We start from the raw sequence: 15176 nt of genomic DNA, 5'->3' as shown, positions 1-15176 counted from the left end.
ACTCAAAGGAAGCTTCTTTTTTTATTTTATTTTATGCCAGTGTAGGACTTGAAAAGATAACTATATTTCATAATGTTGAAAAATGAGAGAATAACAATCCACTTATTTCGTCATTATTAGCTGTTTTTAATGATTCAGTGAAAAAGAGACAACTCATCTTAAATAAAAGTTTGTACACTATCATATTTTTAGAAGAAGAAATTGGTTTTGAATAAAATTTTAGTCCAACCAAAATAGTAGTATAAGAAAGCAACAATTTGATAAACTGGCTAGTAAAAAAGAAGCTTTCAAAAAAAAATGGCCCTCCCTTAGCTATGAAATCTTACAATCCTTTCAGAAAAGCATCTCCAATTATATACAGAGAGGTGATCAGTGCATTGGAAATAGTAATTTAATAACCTGAAATGGAGCAGTTTTAAAGAGGGATTCTAGCAGAGGTGATAGATATCCATAGGACCTTTTATTGTAGAATCTTGATGCTCATTGTGGTAAAGAAGACACTAAGAGGATTACAACAGGGGTAGAGAGAGGGAGGCAAAAGCCGATATTCTTGATGCATACGTTTTAAAATTGGCTTGAGAAAGAGATACCAGTGCCCAACCCCTCACTGTTCTTTTAAATCTCTTATTGACAAGTAAAACCTTTCCTACAGAGAAAAATTTGGAACATATAATCCCTATTAGTAATGTGGGAGATAGATATAACCCTGACAATTACAACCTGTTGCTCTTTCATCCATTTCAAAAGATTTGGAATCTACCACAAATTGACAGTTTGGCAAATACATCTTTCAACAGTTCTCTATTGTTACCTAAATTGGCAACATTTTTATATTGCTTCAGTTTAAGGGCAATAAAATTGAATATTTCCATGCACTGGATGAGATTTAAACTTCATGGTAGTTAATATAAAAGAAAAAACAAAACATTTCATGAGAGGAATAGTTTTAGTAATACCTGAATGTGGGAAAAAATAGCAGAAAAAATGGACTCCAGTATTTGGCAGGTAATATATTCCGCCAAAATGGAAAGGAAACATATTTTGATCCTAGCCTTTTGGTATAATCAGACTTTAGTAGGACATTAGTGGCAACTTTTGGGGGAAATAGTGAGAACAAGGCCAAATTATGAATTTAGAATTGTGGCGTACTAGTTACAAGTTATAAACTTACAACTTATGAATCAGCAGTCATGGATGCTAACAGAATAAATTATTCTATATGTCACAAGGAGGCTGGGGGAAAAAATGAACACTTTTTTTACTGTCCTATTTCTTTGCAGAGCAAGTCCTTGAAAAATAATGTTTTCTACAAATAATTGATACTGAGGAAAATACAAAATTTTATTTTTAATTTTGAACTGGTTGCCATTAGAATAAGACAGTGAACTTTAATAAAATCCTGAATCCCTTCCTTATTTTTAGACCAATATTTGGAAGCTATTGGAGGACTGCATATTTACATCTTACATGTTTGATTGCATAATTATGTACTCACTTATATTTTCTGCCTTTAGACTTCTCCAGTTCTTGGCCTTTGAGGTGGGTGTATTGATCAGCTTTAGTTTTAGAGAATGAAAGCAGTAAGAATGAACATCAGGAACGTGAGGAAAGGGATGTTATAGCATTTCTTATAGTTGTGATTTTAATTTGTGTATCATTTTTTTAATTTGGCCCTAAATTCACTATCAAAAATGAAAAATTTTATAAAATTTCTATGTAGCAAAGAAAACAATTTGTTCAGAATAAAGAGCTTCTCTTTTCAAGAAAAATTTCATTGTCTTACATCTTATTCCTCAGTAGATCTATAAGTAAGACCATAAGTGGTTCTCTTATTATTTTGAATTTTCACAGGAACATTGAAGGCTACTCCACCTTCACTAGTGATTTGGAAAAAGAAAAGTAAACAAGAAGTTTTAATTGGCCCAGAAAATGCATGCATCATTTTTTAAATCACTGGCAGCTTCCATATCAGCACAGTTTATTCAGACAACCAAAATGATAATGGTCATTTAGAGGGAGATACATCTATCTATCTATCTGTCTATCTGTCTATCTATGGCAAGAGAGACAGAGATTCAAAACAAAGAAGCGGTTTCCTAATGACCTATGTGATGGTATGTATTTAGAAAACAGTCTCAACATAAATGCTGTTATATGCATACGTGTGTATGTGCAAGCACACACATGTATACCATGTTGCAGGTTGTCAGAGCACTTTTATGAATTGCAGTTTTCAGTTTTTATTTTCCCCACCTTCATAAATGTCCGGTCTAAAGCTAAACTATCCAATTAAACTAAAAAGAGAAAAGAAGGCGAAGTCACAAATTGAAATTTAATGGCTATTGTCAATTTTAAACGTATCAGAACCCCACTCTTGGCAAGATTTTTTTCTTTTAATAACAGGCAATGAAGCTGAGTGAGTGGGTCTGGCTGTGTCTGGTCTATGTAGAATCACTTGGGAACTGTCCAGCAAAATATCTCTCGAAGAACAGCATGGTGTTAATACTAGGTGCCAACCCAAGACAGACACAAAGGACCCCTTCGCTCTTCACCAATAAGCCAACTGTTAAAAGATTAAACCATGTTGTGGAGATAACAAGAATTTAGGCGCTGGCAGCAGGTGCTGTACAAAGAAGCAGTTGGCAGTACGGTTCTTCTGTCTGACTAATTCCAGTCAAAACAATCTTCTTCCCAGTTGCAGAGGAGAGTTTGGAGTGTGATGGCAACTTGGAGTTAGGAGGTTGAGTAAGAGTGCTACTTTAAATGCTGAGTCCTGTGGCGGGTGGATTAGTAGAATATAGTTTATCATTGTTCAGAAACTGTGGGGGATTCCCCTCCAGAATCCAGCCACTACTGGCTAACTGGGGAATACACAATCAAAGAGCTGCAAGTCAAATCTGGTTACGTCGTGTGGTTGCTGTATTTTTAAAATTTTATTTTCACTTATGGGACTCAGAAGACATTTTATTCTCTTGATGAGTAACTATCTTCCATTATAGAATAATTGTCAAATATATTAGCTATACCCTTTTGCTATCGCCTGATTGCATTTGTAAATATTACCTTTTAAATTATCATTTAATTTTTGTATTTTTAAGAATCAGTTGCTACTCAACAAATATCTGGTATTAGCACAGTTTTAGAATATGCTTTCTAGTATTAGAAAATAACTTAAATTGTTATTGAAGCACCATCATTTATTTGGCTTAAAGCAAAACTGACATATTCCCATAATCCTATACAAACAAATAATGGTACTTAAAAATTTAGTATGATTACTCAGGAAAAGTGATCATATAAGTTAGTGGAAAGTTTACTAAATATTTAGTGATATACAGGTGATGTGAATGTCTGTTAATTTTACAATCAAGTCTGGGTGAGAAACGCTAGAAGGTATACCATATGTTTGATGTATGTAATCTGATAACAAATATGGGAAGCACAGATACTGTGTGTTACCAGTTGGTCCCCTCCTATCCATCCTCACAACTATCACTAAATTCTCAACTCATATCCCTTTATTCTAAGGAAATTGTGGAGCCTTTTAACTGCTCTCCTTTGATGTCCCCATTCTGCAATCCATTGTTTCTGCCTGTGTGTGTGTGTGTGTGTGTGTGTGTGTGTGTGTGTGTGTGTGTTATTGATCTTCTGTTACAAGTTTCTCTAGGGCAGGAAAAATACTGTATCATATCCCACACCACACAGTCTATGCCTTGCATATCAGAGCTGATGCACAACAAATATTAATTGAATTGAATTAAATGGAATTGAGCACTATTGTTTCCAAAGAGACCTTCTCAATCAGAAACATAATGTCTTAGGATAACCCATTTTGGGTGAGTGTGTTGAAGAGGGTGAACTTTCAGACTGTGAGTTTAACAATGCATACTTCTTTTCATGGTATAGGCGGATCCCAATATTGTCCTTCATGCCTCTGTTTCCATCAGAAAGCGGAGCTCCTCAAGCAGGGAAGTAAGCAGTGGAAGTCAGATGGCTCCATCAACCCTGTGGCCTGCAGCTAGTGTTTGGCTGATCACGAAGGTACCCAAAAGTGTCTGCTCTTGCTGAGTGACTTCCCATGCTCCCTGATCACAGTGCGTCTCTAGATCCTGGTGCCTTCATGCACATAAGCATGCAAGTGAAAGCATGATAAATTTTTGACTGTTATGAATGCTACCTCTCTGCCCTTGGTGTGTCTGGTGCAGAGGGCTTCTGTAGATCCCCATGTGGGCATTCAATCCACTTTCAGATGTGGTGGTTAGTTCATATGCAGAGTGTATTTAAACTCAGCTTAGAGCTTATGTATAGTCCACAGACTCACCATTTTTATGAGATTTGTGTGATATCATTTAGTTCCACTCCTTCATCTACATTGCTGAGCTTCATGGAGCCTGGTGGATTAGCACTGTATAATGATAGTGTATGATCTTCATAAGGGTAATTCTAAGAGAAATCCCTGAGTATAAAATGTGAACAATGACTAACACATTTTATACCTATGTATTGACACTATTTAATTTTTTAACTTTACTATTACTGGATCTGATTTAAATTGAGAACATGTAACTGCCCTCCCCTCTCCTCTTACTATTGAAATATGTTTTGTAATTGCCATCAAATATTTATGCCCATAAAGAGATGGTGCAGCTTTTATCTACCCTTCTTTTGTCTTCTTTTGCCCCCTCACTATAGATTATTTTGGCCTTTTCTTAGCACTTCTATGGGTGCAGAGTCACTCAGGCAAGCTTGCTGGTACTGTGTTGGAGTCGGGGGGGGGGATTGAAACAATTTTCTCAAATGAAATTTGGGATTGCTCTTAATGTTAATTTTTGATTCTCTGAGACCTAAAAACAAATGTATAGAGCAATTAAGATACAAAGGAACCAAGAAATATTCATTTAATATATCAAGGCAGAATGAGATTAGATGAGATATTTCCTCAATCTACTTCCAACTTGGAAACCCCTTTTTAAGTTGTATTTTGCTTCAGGTTTAATAACAATATTTGCCATTTTGTTAAACATCTGCTATATGTTAGGCATCTTCTATGTATCTATTATCTTATTTAATCTCATACATTACACAGCTGAATAAACTAAGACTAGTAAGTAGCAGAGGAAAGATTCTTGGTCTGTCTGACTTCAAAACGTATGCCTTTTTGCTGTAATAGAGAATGGTGCTCTATATTTGATCAATTTATGGAAGTGTTTTGGTTTTAGCATTGCCACTGAACACTCGTGTGACCTCAGGTAAGTCACAACTGTATCTGGGCTTCAGTCTTATCTGAAAAGAGTTTGACCAGTTGATATGGAAAGTTCTTTTCTAGACCTCAGATTCTGTAATTCCATGGTATCTGTTTATAGAATTTTATGATAGCAAAAACCTGTACTTGTCTAAAATTTCCTCAAAAATAATTGAAATGCTTACTAAAAAGAGTATGTATTTTGGAGTTAGATAGATTGGAATTAGAATCCTTTTTATTCTTGAGACCTTGAGAAAGTTACTTAGCTGCACGGAACCACTGTTTCCTTCTCTATAAAATAGTCTTATCTATCTTGCACAGTTGCTATGATGATTAATAAGAAAGCATGTGTGAAGTTCAAGCATAGTGTCTGGTATACAGAAAGTGCTTAACAAATGTTTCTTTTTCCCCATCCAAAGCAGGTTTCTTTCAATATAGACAAACATGTTCAAATGAGGATTCAATCCAGTGCTTACTAAAACCAAAATTTTAAAGAATACTTTTCCCAAGTTATCATCTGTTTTTTTTTTTTTTTACCACACAGCAAAACCATGAGAAATAAAAGTTACATGCTAAATATAAAACAAGTTTGAAAATCTTTTTAGATTGAATGGTCTCTCCCTTTTTCCAAAATATGTATTTTTACCTGTTAGGATAGACAATTTTGCATGCCAGAAACCCTTAGTGGTTGTCACTCATTTAAAATGTGTTGTTGATGTCGCTCCTCATCAGGGAAATACAAATCAAAACCACACTGAGATATCACCTCACGCCAGTCAGAGTGGCCAAAATGAACAAATCAGGAGACTATAGATGCTGGAGAGGATGTGGAGAAATGGGAACCCTCTTGCACTGTTGGTGGGAATGCAAACTGGTGCAGCCACTCTGGAAAACAGTGTGGAGGTTCCTCAAAAAATTAAAAATAGACCTACCCTATGACCCAGCAATAGCACTGCTAGGAATTTACCCAAGGGATGCAGGAGTACTGATGCATAGGGGCACTTGTACCCCAATGTTTATAGCAGCACTCTCAACAATAGCCAAATTATGGAAAGAGCCTAAATGTCCATCAACTGATGAATGGATAAAGAAATTGTGGTTTATATACACAATGGAGTACTACGTGGCAATGAGAAAGAATGAAATATGGCCCTTTGTAGCAACGTGGATGGAACTGGAGAGTGTTATGCTAAGTAAAATAAGCCATACAGAGAAAGACAGATACCATATGTGTTCACTCCTATGTGGATCCTGAGAAACTTAACAGAAACCCATGGGGGAGGGGAAGGAAAAAAAAAAGAAGTTAGAGTGGGAGAGAGCCAAAGCATAAGAGACTCTTAAAAACTGAGAACAAACTGAGGGTTGATGGGGGGGTGGGAGGGAGGGGATAGTGGGTGATGGGTATTGAGGAGGGCACCTTTTGGGATGAGCACTGGGTGTTGTATGGAAACCAATTTGACAATAAATTTCATATATTGAAAAAAAATGAAATAAAATGTGTTGTTGATTCTCAAATCAGAAAATTGTCAAATGGCCATTTAAACAATATTCTTAATTTCCTATTCAGAGTATCTTAACATTTAAAGCAAAAGTAGTTCACAAACCACCTAAAAATGTTTAACCCATGGTATTTAGACCCAGAGTAAAACTTTAAATTCATACAAAGGTTAAGGATTTGTTTCAATCTTTTCAGTTCACTGCTCTTTTTTTTCTGTGCATACATATTTCACATAAGCTCTGTAGTCATAACTATAACAAGTGACACATGATGGACCCCAAATTGCTGCCCTGTGAAATATGCACAGAAAAAAAGGACAAATGAAGATATCAAGGTCTGTTTTATTTTGCGCTGAACTGTAAAATGCCACCCTTGTTGGACAGAAGATCACTGATTCTGAGCAGGGCTCGCTGACTGCTAACTTGTGGGTAGTGTTTCACTTTCAGCAACTGTTAATATCCGGGCTTATCCAGGCATAATGACCTCACTAGTTGTGACACATTGTTGAATTTTCTGGTTCTTTTAACTTATTTAGACCTTTCTCCCCCCTTTCTATTCATTGGAAGACTGGAATGATCCTGAGCCGGGCGATAACACAGGGCTGCCTGGCTATTGGTCACCCAATCAGAGTCAAGCCTGCCGAGGGAACATCACTAGAAGGGTACAAATTAATCCTACAGAAAAGGTAATGCTTATGAACTATTTGGCTCAAAATAATGAATGTTAATTTCAAGATTTCTGAGCAGTCAAATCATGATGCCTTCCAGCTTAGATGGAATATTCATTAGGTGTTTAAATTTGTGTTCATAATATCAATATTAATTTCCTATGTAAAATAAGCTTGCAAATGTATGCTACTTAGTTTGGTAGCATTTCTTAGGTATTTTCAAAAGCGAAATGTTGGCGTTCAACATGTATCCATGTTGTAGACAAGCTGCTGCTCTACTCTATAATTATTGGAACTCATTTCTTTATATCCATATTGGTTGTTAATTTAAATATTTAATGTTCTGTGTGTATTCTTAACCTTTTCTAAATCTTCAGAATATGAAATATTGAACTGTGAAAGAAAATTGAGGAGACAGAAATTGCTGATTTGTAAGGCCTCAAGTCTCCTTTTTGTTTGTTTTTGCTGACTTGGGAAAGTAAAAATCAAAATGAAAACAGATTTAGAAAAAATTAGGAATGAGGAACCAACAGTATAGAAATATTATTTCCTAGAAACTTTTTTTTTCTTGCTCATTTGTCTTTCAGTTTCACCTAGAATTGACAAAAACAAGACCTACTGTGCTTCAGGACTTAGAAAACTATTATCCAACTACTTTTGGGTGGATAAAATGTGCTTTGGGCTGAAACCAGAACTGGGATACTTAGGCACCAAAGACACCAACCCAACCACAAATAAGAAGGGATATTTTCTTTAATAAACAGAGCAGATTGTCCAGAAGGTTATTAGAATATCACATAAAAGCTAAGTGTTATGTGGTCTACAGGGTCAGATTCCCTGGTGTAAATCTTAGCTTACCTCTTATTCTAACAACAACAAATTCTGAACCAGACACTATTCTAATTCCTTTATATTTTATTGTCACATTTAATCCTAATTACAACTGGATAAGGTAGCTATCATTATTATTATTATTACAGATGAGGAAAATGAAGTACAGAGTAGTTAATCAGTTACTCAAGGTCATGCCTACTAACTGGTTGAATGCAAACTCAGGCAGAGTCAGACACTATAACCCACTCTTAGCCACAAGGTGACAGGAAGAATGCAAACTCAGGCAGTCAGACACTATAACCCACTCTTAGCCACAAGGTGACACTGTGTATAGGTCAAAACCCAATCAAGAAATTGCTAATGAGTGCCATGTGTGGTAGTAAATACCTCAGTGGAGGAGTAGGTAATATTAATTAAGAAACCTAGGCAGAAGGGAGACGGAGACAGTATGCTGGCAACATAGCATCATAGCCAACTAGCTGTGCTATTAGGGTGCTAAACATATGGTTTCTAAGGAGGGTCACACGAGCCCAAAGCAATTCCAAATTTGATGTGGTGTTGTATGTGAAGTGGATAACAAGATTTCTGGGGCAGAATCAGTGCTGTAAACTGGAGACAAACCAAGAATCATCTTCTAGTGATAATGACAAGTCCAAACCACTGACCATGGAACCAGAGATGCTTCAGCTGACATTGTCCACCGTTATAATAAAGTCAATCAATTGTAACTGCCCCAGAAATGACATAAAATATAGAATTAATGCACACGACATTAAAACAGTTGTTATAATTGTATTCCATATATTCAAGAAGCTAAAGAAAAGATGGAACATGTTAAATATAGACTTGGAAGATAGAAAAAGACTCAAATCAAATTTCTAGAGATGAAAACTGCAGTATATGAAATGAAAAATATGCTGTGACTAGTGGAAGATTAGACATTGTTGAAGAATATATTAGTGATCTTGAGCAGATAGCAATACAAACTATTTACAATGAAAGCCAGAAAGAAAAAAATTAGGTATAAATTATTGTCAAGTTAGCTAACATACAGTGTATACAGCTAACATACAGGTTCTTTTGGCTTCAGGAGTAGATTCCTGTGATTCATCACTTGCATAAAATACCCAGTTGCATAAAATACCCAATTGCATAAAACACCCAAATACTTGTTGGCTCATCCCAACAAGTGCTCTCCTCAATGCCCGTCACCCATTCCCCCCCATCAACCCTCAGTTTGTTCTCTGTATTTAAGTGTCTCTTATGGTTTGCCTTCCTCTCTGTTTGTAACTTTTTTTTTTTTTCTTCCCTCATGGTCTTCTGTTAAGTTTCTAAAATTCCACATATGAGTGAAAGCATATGATATCTGTCTTTCTCTGACTGGCTTATTTCACTTAGCATAATACCCTCCTGTTCCATCCATGTTGTTGCAAATGGCAAGATTTCATTCTTTTTGATTGCTGAGTGATACTCCATTGTATGTATGTGTGTGTGTATGTATATATATATGTGTGTGTGTGTGTGTGTGTGTATATATATATATATATATATATATATATATATATATATACACACACCTTGTATGGTATATATTTTGGGCTCTTTCCATAATTTGGCTATGGTTGGTAGTGCTGCTATAAACATTGGGGTACATGTGCCCCTATGAATCAGCACTCCTGTATCCTTTGGATAAATTCCTAGTAGTGCTATTGCTGGATTGTGGGGTAATTCTATTTTTAATTTTTTGAAGAATCTACACATTGTTTTCCAGAGTAGATGCACCAGTTTGCATTCCCACCAACAGTGCAAGAGGGTTCCCCTTACTCCATATCCTTACCAACATCTGTTGTTTCCTGAGTTGTTACTCTGACTGGTGTGAGGTGGTTATCTCAGTGTGGTTTTGATTTGTATTTCCCTTATCATGAGCAATGTTCAGCATCTTCTCATGTGTCTGTTAGCCATTGGCTGTCTTCTTTCGGAAAGTGTCTATTTATTTCTTCTGCCCATTTCTTCACTGGATTATTTATTTTTCTTGGGTGTTGATTTTGATAAGTTCTTTATAGATTTTTGATACTAACCCTTTATATGATATGTCATTTGCAAATATCTTCTCCCATTTTTGTTGGTTGCCTTTTAGTTTGTCGATTGTTTCCTTTGCTGCACAGGAGCTTTTTATATTGATGAGGTCCCAATGGTTCATTTTTGCTTTTATTTCCCTTGCCTTCAGAGACATGTCAAGTAAGAAGTTGCCATGGCCAAGGTCAAAGAGGTTGTTGCCTATTTTCTCAGAGAACAATCTATCAGTAAGATATGAGAAATTTTATAATGCCTGTTTTGTGAGTAATCAGAGTCTCTGAAGGAAGACACAGGAACAAACAAATATTGGAAGAAATGATAGCTGAAAAATTTCCAAATTTTGTGAAAACTATAACCCACAGATCCAAGAAATTCAAAAACTTCCAAGCACAAGAAACATGAGGAAAAAAACCAAGTTGTCCACTCTGCTCTATTCAGCATTGCATTGGAACTTTTAGCCAGTATAACAAGAAAAGGAAAAGAAATAAAAGACATCTAGATATGAACTGAAGAAGTGAAACTATCTTTATTTTCAGATAACATGATTGCTATGTAGAAAATCCTATGAAATATACAAGAAGTTTCTAGAACTAATAAATGAGTTTAGCAAGTTTGAGGACTTGAGATCAATATACATATATTGGTTGTATTCTTATATACTGGCAACAAGCAATTTTGGAAATTAAAATTTAAAAACGCCATTTACAGTAACATCAAAGGTATGACATATTTAAGGATAAATCAGACAAAATATGTGTATGACTTCTGCACTGAAAACTACAAAACATTGCTAAATGAAATTAAAAAACTAAATAGATGCTAGGATATACTGTGTTCATAGATTAGAAGACTCAATATCATCATGATGTCCATTCTCCTCCATATATTTGTTATTTGTTTTTAATGTTTATTTATTTTTGAGAGAGAGAAAGTGCCTGCATGGGGGAGGGGGAGGAGCAGAGAGATGAGGAGGGGCAGAGAGAGAGAGGGGAACAGGGGATGTGAAGGGGGCTCTGAGCTGATAGCAGAGAACCCCATGTGGTGCTTGAACCCATGGACCAAGAGATATGGCTGAACTGAAGTCAGACACCTAAACACCTGAGACACCCAGGGGCCCTTCTCCTCCATATATTTAAATGCAATCTCAATCAAAACCCTGGCAGGTTTTTTTAATAGAAATTATCAAGTTGATTTAAAAATTCATACAGAAATGCAAAGGATCTAAAATAGGCAAAATAATTTTGTTAAAGAAGAACAAAGCTGGAAGAACTATTTTGCCTGGCCTCAGGCTAATTATAAAACTATAGTTATTAAAAGAGTGTGCTATTGGCACCAAAGTAGACCATTACATTGATGAAACAGAATAGAGTATCCCTAAATAGATCGACACATATATGATCAATTGATTTTTGATGAAAGTGGGAGATTCACTGGAGAAAGAATGTTTTTGACAAACGGTGGTGGAACAATTGAATATACATATGCAAAAGATAAAAATAAAAAATAACTTGATCCATGCCTCTCCCACCATATATATATAGTAATTAACTCAACATGGATCATAGACGTAAATATAAAACCTTAAAACTATACATATTGTAGATGAAGATAGAAGAAAATGTTTATGATCTTGTATTAGTCAAAACTTTCTTAGACATGACTCCAAAAGCATGATCCACAAGGATATAAATTGATAAATTGGACTCCCTTAAAATTAAGAATTTCTGCTCTTTGAAAGATACTGTTAAAATATTGACAAGACAGGCTACACACAAAGAAAAATATATTTGCAAATAATGTATATTTGCAGAATACACACACAACTCAAGAAAACATGGGCAGATAAATGATTTGGACAAATGCTTTAACAAGTAAGAGATACAGTTGGCCTATGAAAAGTTGTTAATCATTATTTGAATGCAAGATTAACCTACAATGAAGTACCACTAAATATACAGTAGAATGTCTAATGTTTAAAAGACTGACCATACCAAGCGTTGGGAAGATGTGAAGCAACTACAATACTCATACCTACTTGGCAGAAATATAAAATGGTTGTCATTTTAGAAGAGTTGCTACTTTCCTCAAATATATACATATATACATGTTCATATGCAGATATATACATGTTTCAGGTATAAACATATATCTACCTTATTGCCAAGCCATTCCACTCTGGAAATTCAATCAAGAGAAATGAAAGTAGATATCCTTTCAAAGAACTTGTACATGAATGTTCACAGCAGCTTTATTTCTAAAGCCAGAAGTGAAAACTGGAAACAACCCAAGTGTACATCCATAAGTGAATAGATAAATAAATTGTGGCATATCTATATGATAAAATATTACTCAACAATAAAAAGGAACCAACTCTTGATACATGCATCAGTGAATATCAAAGTAATTATATTGAGGGGGAGGAGCGAAATCATGAAGGGGGAGTATATTGCTTCATTCCATTTATGTAAAATTTTAGGAAATGGTAACTAATCTAGAAAGTAGAATAGTGCTTGCCTGGAGATAGGAAGGTGGGGAGGGGTAGGAGAATGAGATTAAAAAGGGGCACAAGGAAACTTTGGGGGTGATTTTTTGGGGAGAGATGGACATGGGTATGTTCATTGTCCTGATTGTTGTGATGTTTTAATAGGTATGTACATGTTTCAAAACTTGTGAAATTTTACACTTCAAATATGTGCCCGTTAGTTGTGCAATATTTTACAATATTGTATGTCAGTTATTTCTCAAAAAAGCTGTTTTTTAAAAGTACAAAAAGACAAACTAGGGAACAAACAAAAAAAGCAAAATGGTGGGTGAAGAATGACTAAGTGCTTCCTTTAGAAGGAAATGGTGAGGGAAGACCACTCTCAGTGGAAGAATTTATCAGTGGTCTCAGTCAAAATGGTAGGTGTTTGGAAAGGTTATATATAGCTTGAAGAACATGCTATTCATGCCCAGAGGTTTCCCTGGGCTTATTGGATACTGAAATTAGTGCTGATCTGGCCTTACCCCACTGAGGTTTACTTCCTACTCTGGCCAGGATGTCACAGAATTGAGTAAGACTGAAGCCACAAACTTGATATCCTCGTTGCCTATAGAGAAGAAAGCTTGAGTGAGAAAAGAGATAATAATTTTAAAAAATTGTATTACGTCTAACTTGAAAAAAATCTCTAGGGCACCTGGGTGGCTCAGTCTCTTGAGTGTCCAACTTCAGCTCAGGTCATGATCTTGGTGTTCATGAGTTCGAGTCCCACGTCAGGCTCTGTGCTGACAGCTCAGAGCTTGGAACCTGCTTTGGATTTTGTGTCTCCCTCTCTCTCTGCCCCTTCCCTGCTCATACTCTGTCTGTCTCTCTCAAAAATAAATAAACATTAAACAAAATTTAAATCTCCACTTACAATAAAAGATTTGGTTTAATTCAGGAAGGAAGGAAAGAAGAGAGAGGGAGAGAAGGAGAAAGGCAGGATGGGCAGGAGTGGGGGGAGAAGGGAGAATTCCTATGCAAATGAAGATTATTTCCCTTTATATTAATGCAACCTGATTTTTATCTGAGAAGCAAAATCTATTGCAAAATGGAAGCAAATAGTAGAAAATTTGGAAAACCAGAAGTTCTCACTAACTGTGAAGCTATATTTTGTTTTTTAGAAAGCAGAGGGACCAAGATTTTTAGTGTTTACCTCACCTCTGATACTTTCAAGTATATTTCTCTTTTCCAGAGTATCTGAAGTGCCTGTGTGGCTTATTATTTTTTTTAAACACAACCATATTTTATTTTAAATAATGTAAATATCCTCATACAACTTCTAGAGACAATTTTTTTTCCTTTTCTCCTAAGTAGTATAATATGATCTTAACAAAAGCTATGAGTCAAGATACAGTCTTTCAAGTAAAAAAATCATAGAACTAGCACTAAAAGTAGCAACCTGACAATTCATAGAGAATATTGTAAACATATCATGCCTCATTAGGTCGGTTATGTCTCATTTGGTGTCGCTCATCTTATTCTTATTCAATATAACAAGTGCTTGCAATATTGTATTTAATATTTTTTTCTGTGATGTGCATCTGGCCATGAGTGGATGAAAGGCAGATCAATGATGTCATTACCAAGTGATCTGAAAATCATAGAAAATTATAAAAATCATAAATCTTAAAGTCAAAGCTGCTTCTTTTTAAAAGATATTTTGGACATCTTACAAACCAGTTGCATCAAAGTCCTTTAATAAGGCCACCATTTAATCTTTATTTTGCTTCATCTTTAAAGAATGTGAATATGGAGGATCTCGAGTTTAGTGTTAAATTCACAAACTAATTAAAGCAACACATATACACACACACACCCATACCGCCATGTGGACACAGAGGTTAGATTATGGAGATAACAAACAAGGGACCCATAGATTTTGTTTGGCTGCACATTATTATAACATTTTAAATTATTTGTGAGCCTATAGAAATAGGGAGATTTTACACACAAAAATTACATATTTCTGTGTTTTCTTGAAAAAACAATCACAATAATGGGCAGTATTGGACTTTCATCATCTCATGACACCGGTCATGCAGGGACAAATTCAGATGGAACATATACCCTCTGATTTTCTATATTCTCCACTGTTCCCAGTAATAGTCCTCACACTAGCTCTAGCCTGGTTTATTCACTTCTATTACCTGTCTGATAATCTTTACTACCTTCCTTATTTCAATGTTAGTCTTTCAGTTATGGTGTTTTGGATCTACTCCTCCCCCCCCCCCCCCCCCCACTTAGGCCTTGCTGGAAATGGAATGATAACTAGCCAACATTAATCTAGACTAGGTTAAACAAACACTACTCTAAAGACACCATTAACTACAACCCTCAA

The 15176-nt window shown here is 35.5% G+C and overlaps 1 protein-coding gene across 2 annotated transcripts in view; it reads left to right on the top strand.

Moving 5' to 3' along the window:
- The window catches only part of DCDC1 (doublecortin domain containing 1), a 479157-nt gene that overhangs the window by 257662 nt on the left and 206319 nt on the right, over positions 1-15176 (top strand). For both annotated transcript variants that reach the window (XM_042906361.1, XM_042906360.1), the window contains 2 exons: positions 3907-4041; positions 7307-7425. In XM_042906361.1, the coding sequence (XP_042762295.1) occupies positions 3907-4041; positions 7307-7425 (254 nt within the window). The remainder of the gene's footprint in view (positions 1-3906; positions 4042-7306; positions 7426-15176) is intronic.

Source organism: Panthera leo, chromosome D1, assembly GCF_018350215.1.
Source record: "Panthera leo isolate Ple1 chromosome D1, P.leo_Ple1_pat1.1, whole genome shotgun sequence".
In the NCBI taxonomy this organism is placed as follows: Eukaryota; Metazoa; Chordata; class Mammalia; order Carnivora; family Felidae; genus Panthera; species Panthera leo.
This window is presented reverse-complemented; position numbering and strand designations above follow the sequence as displayed.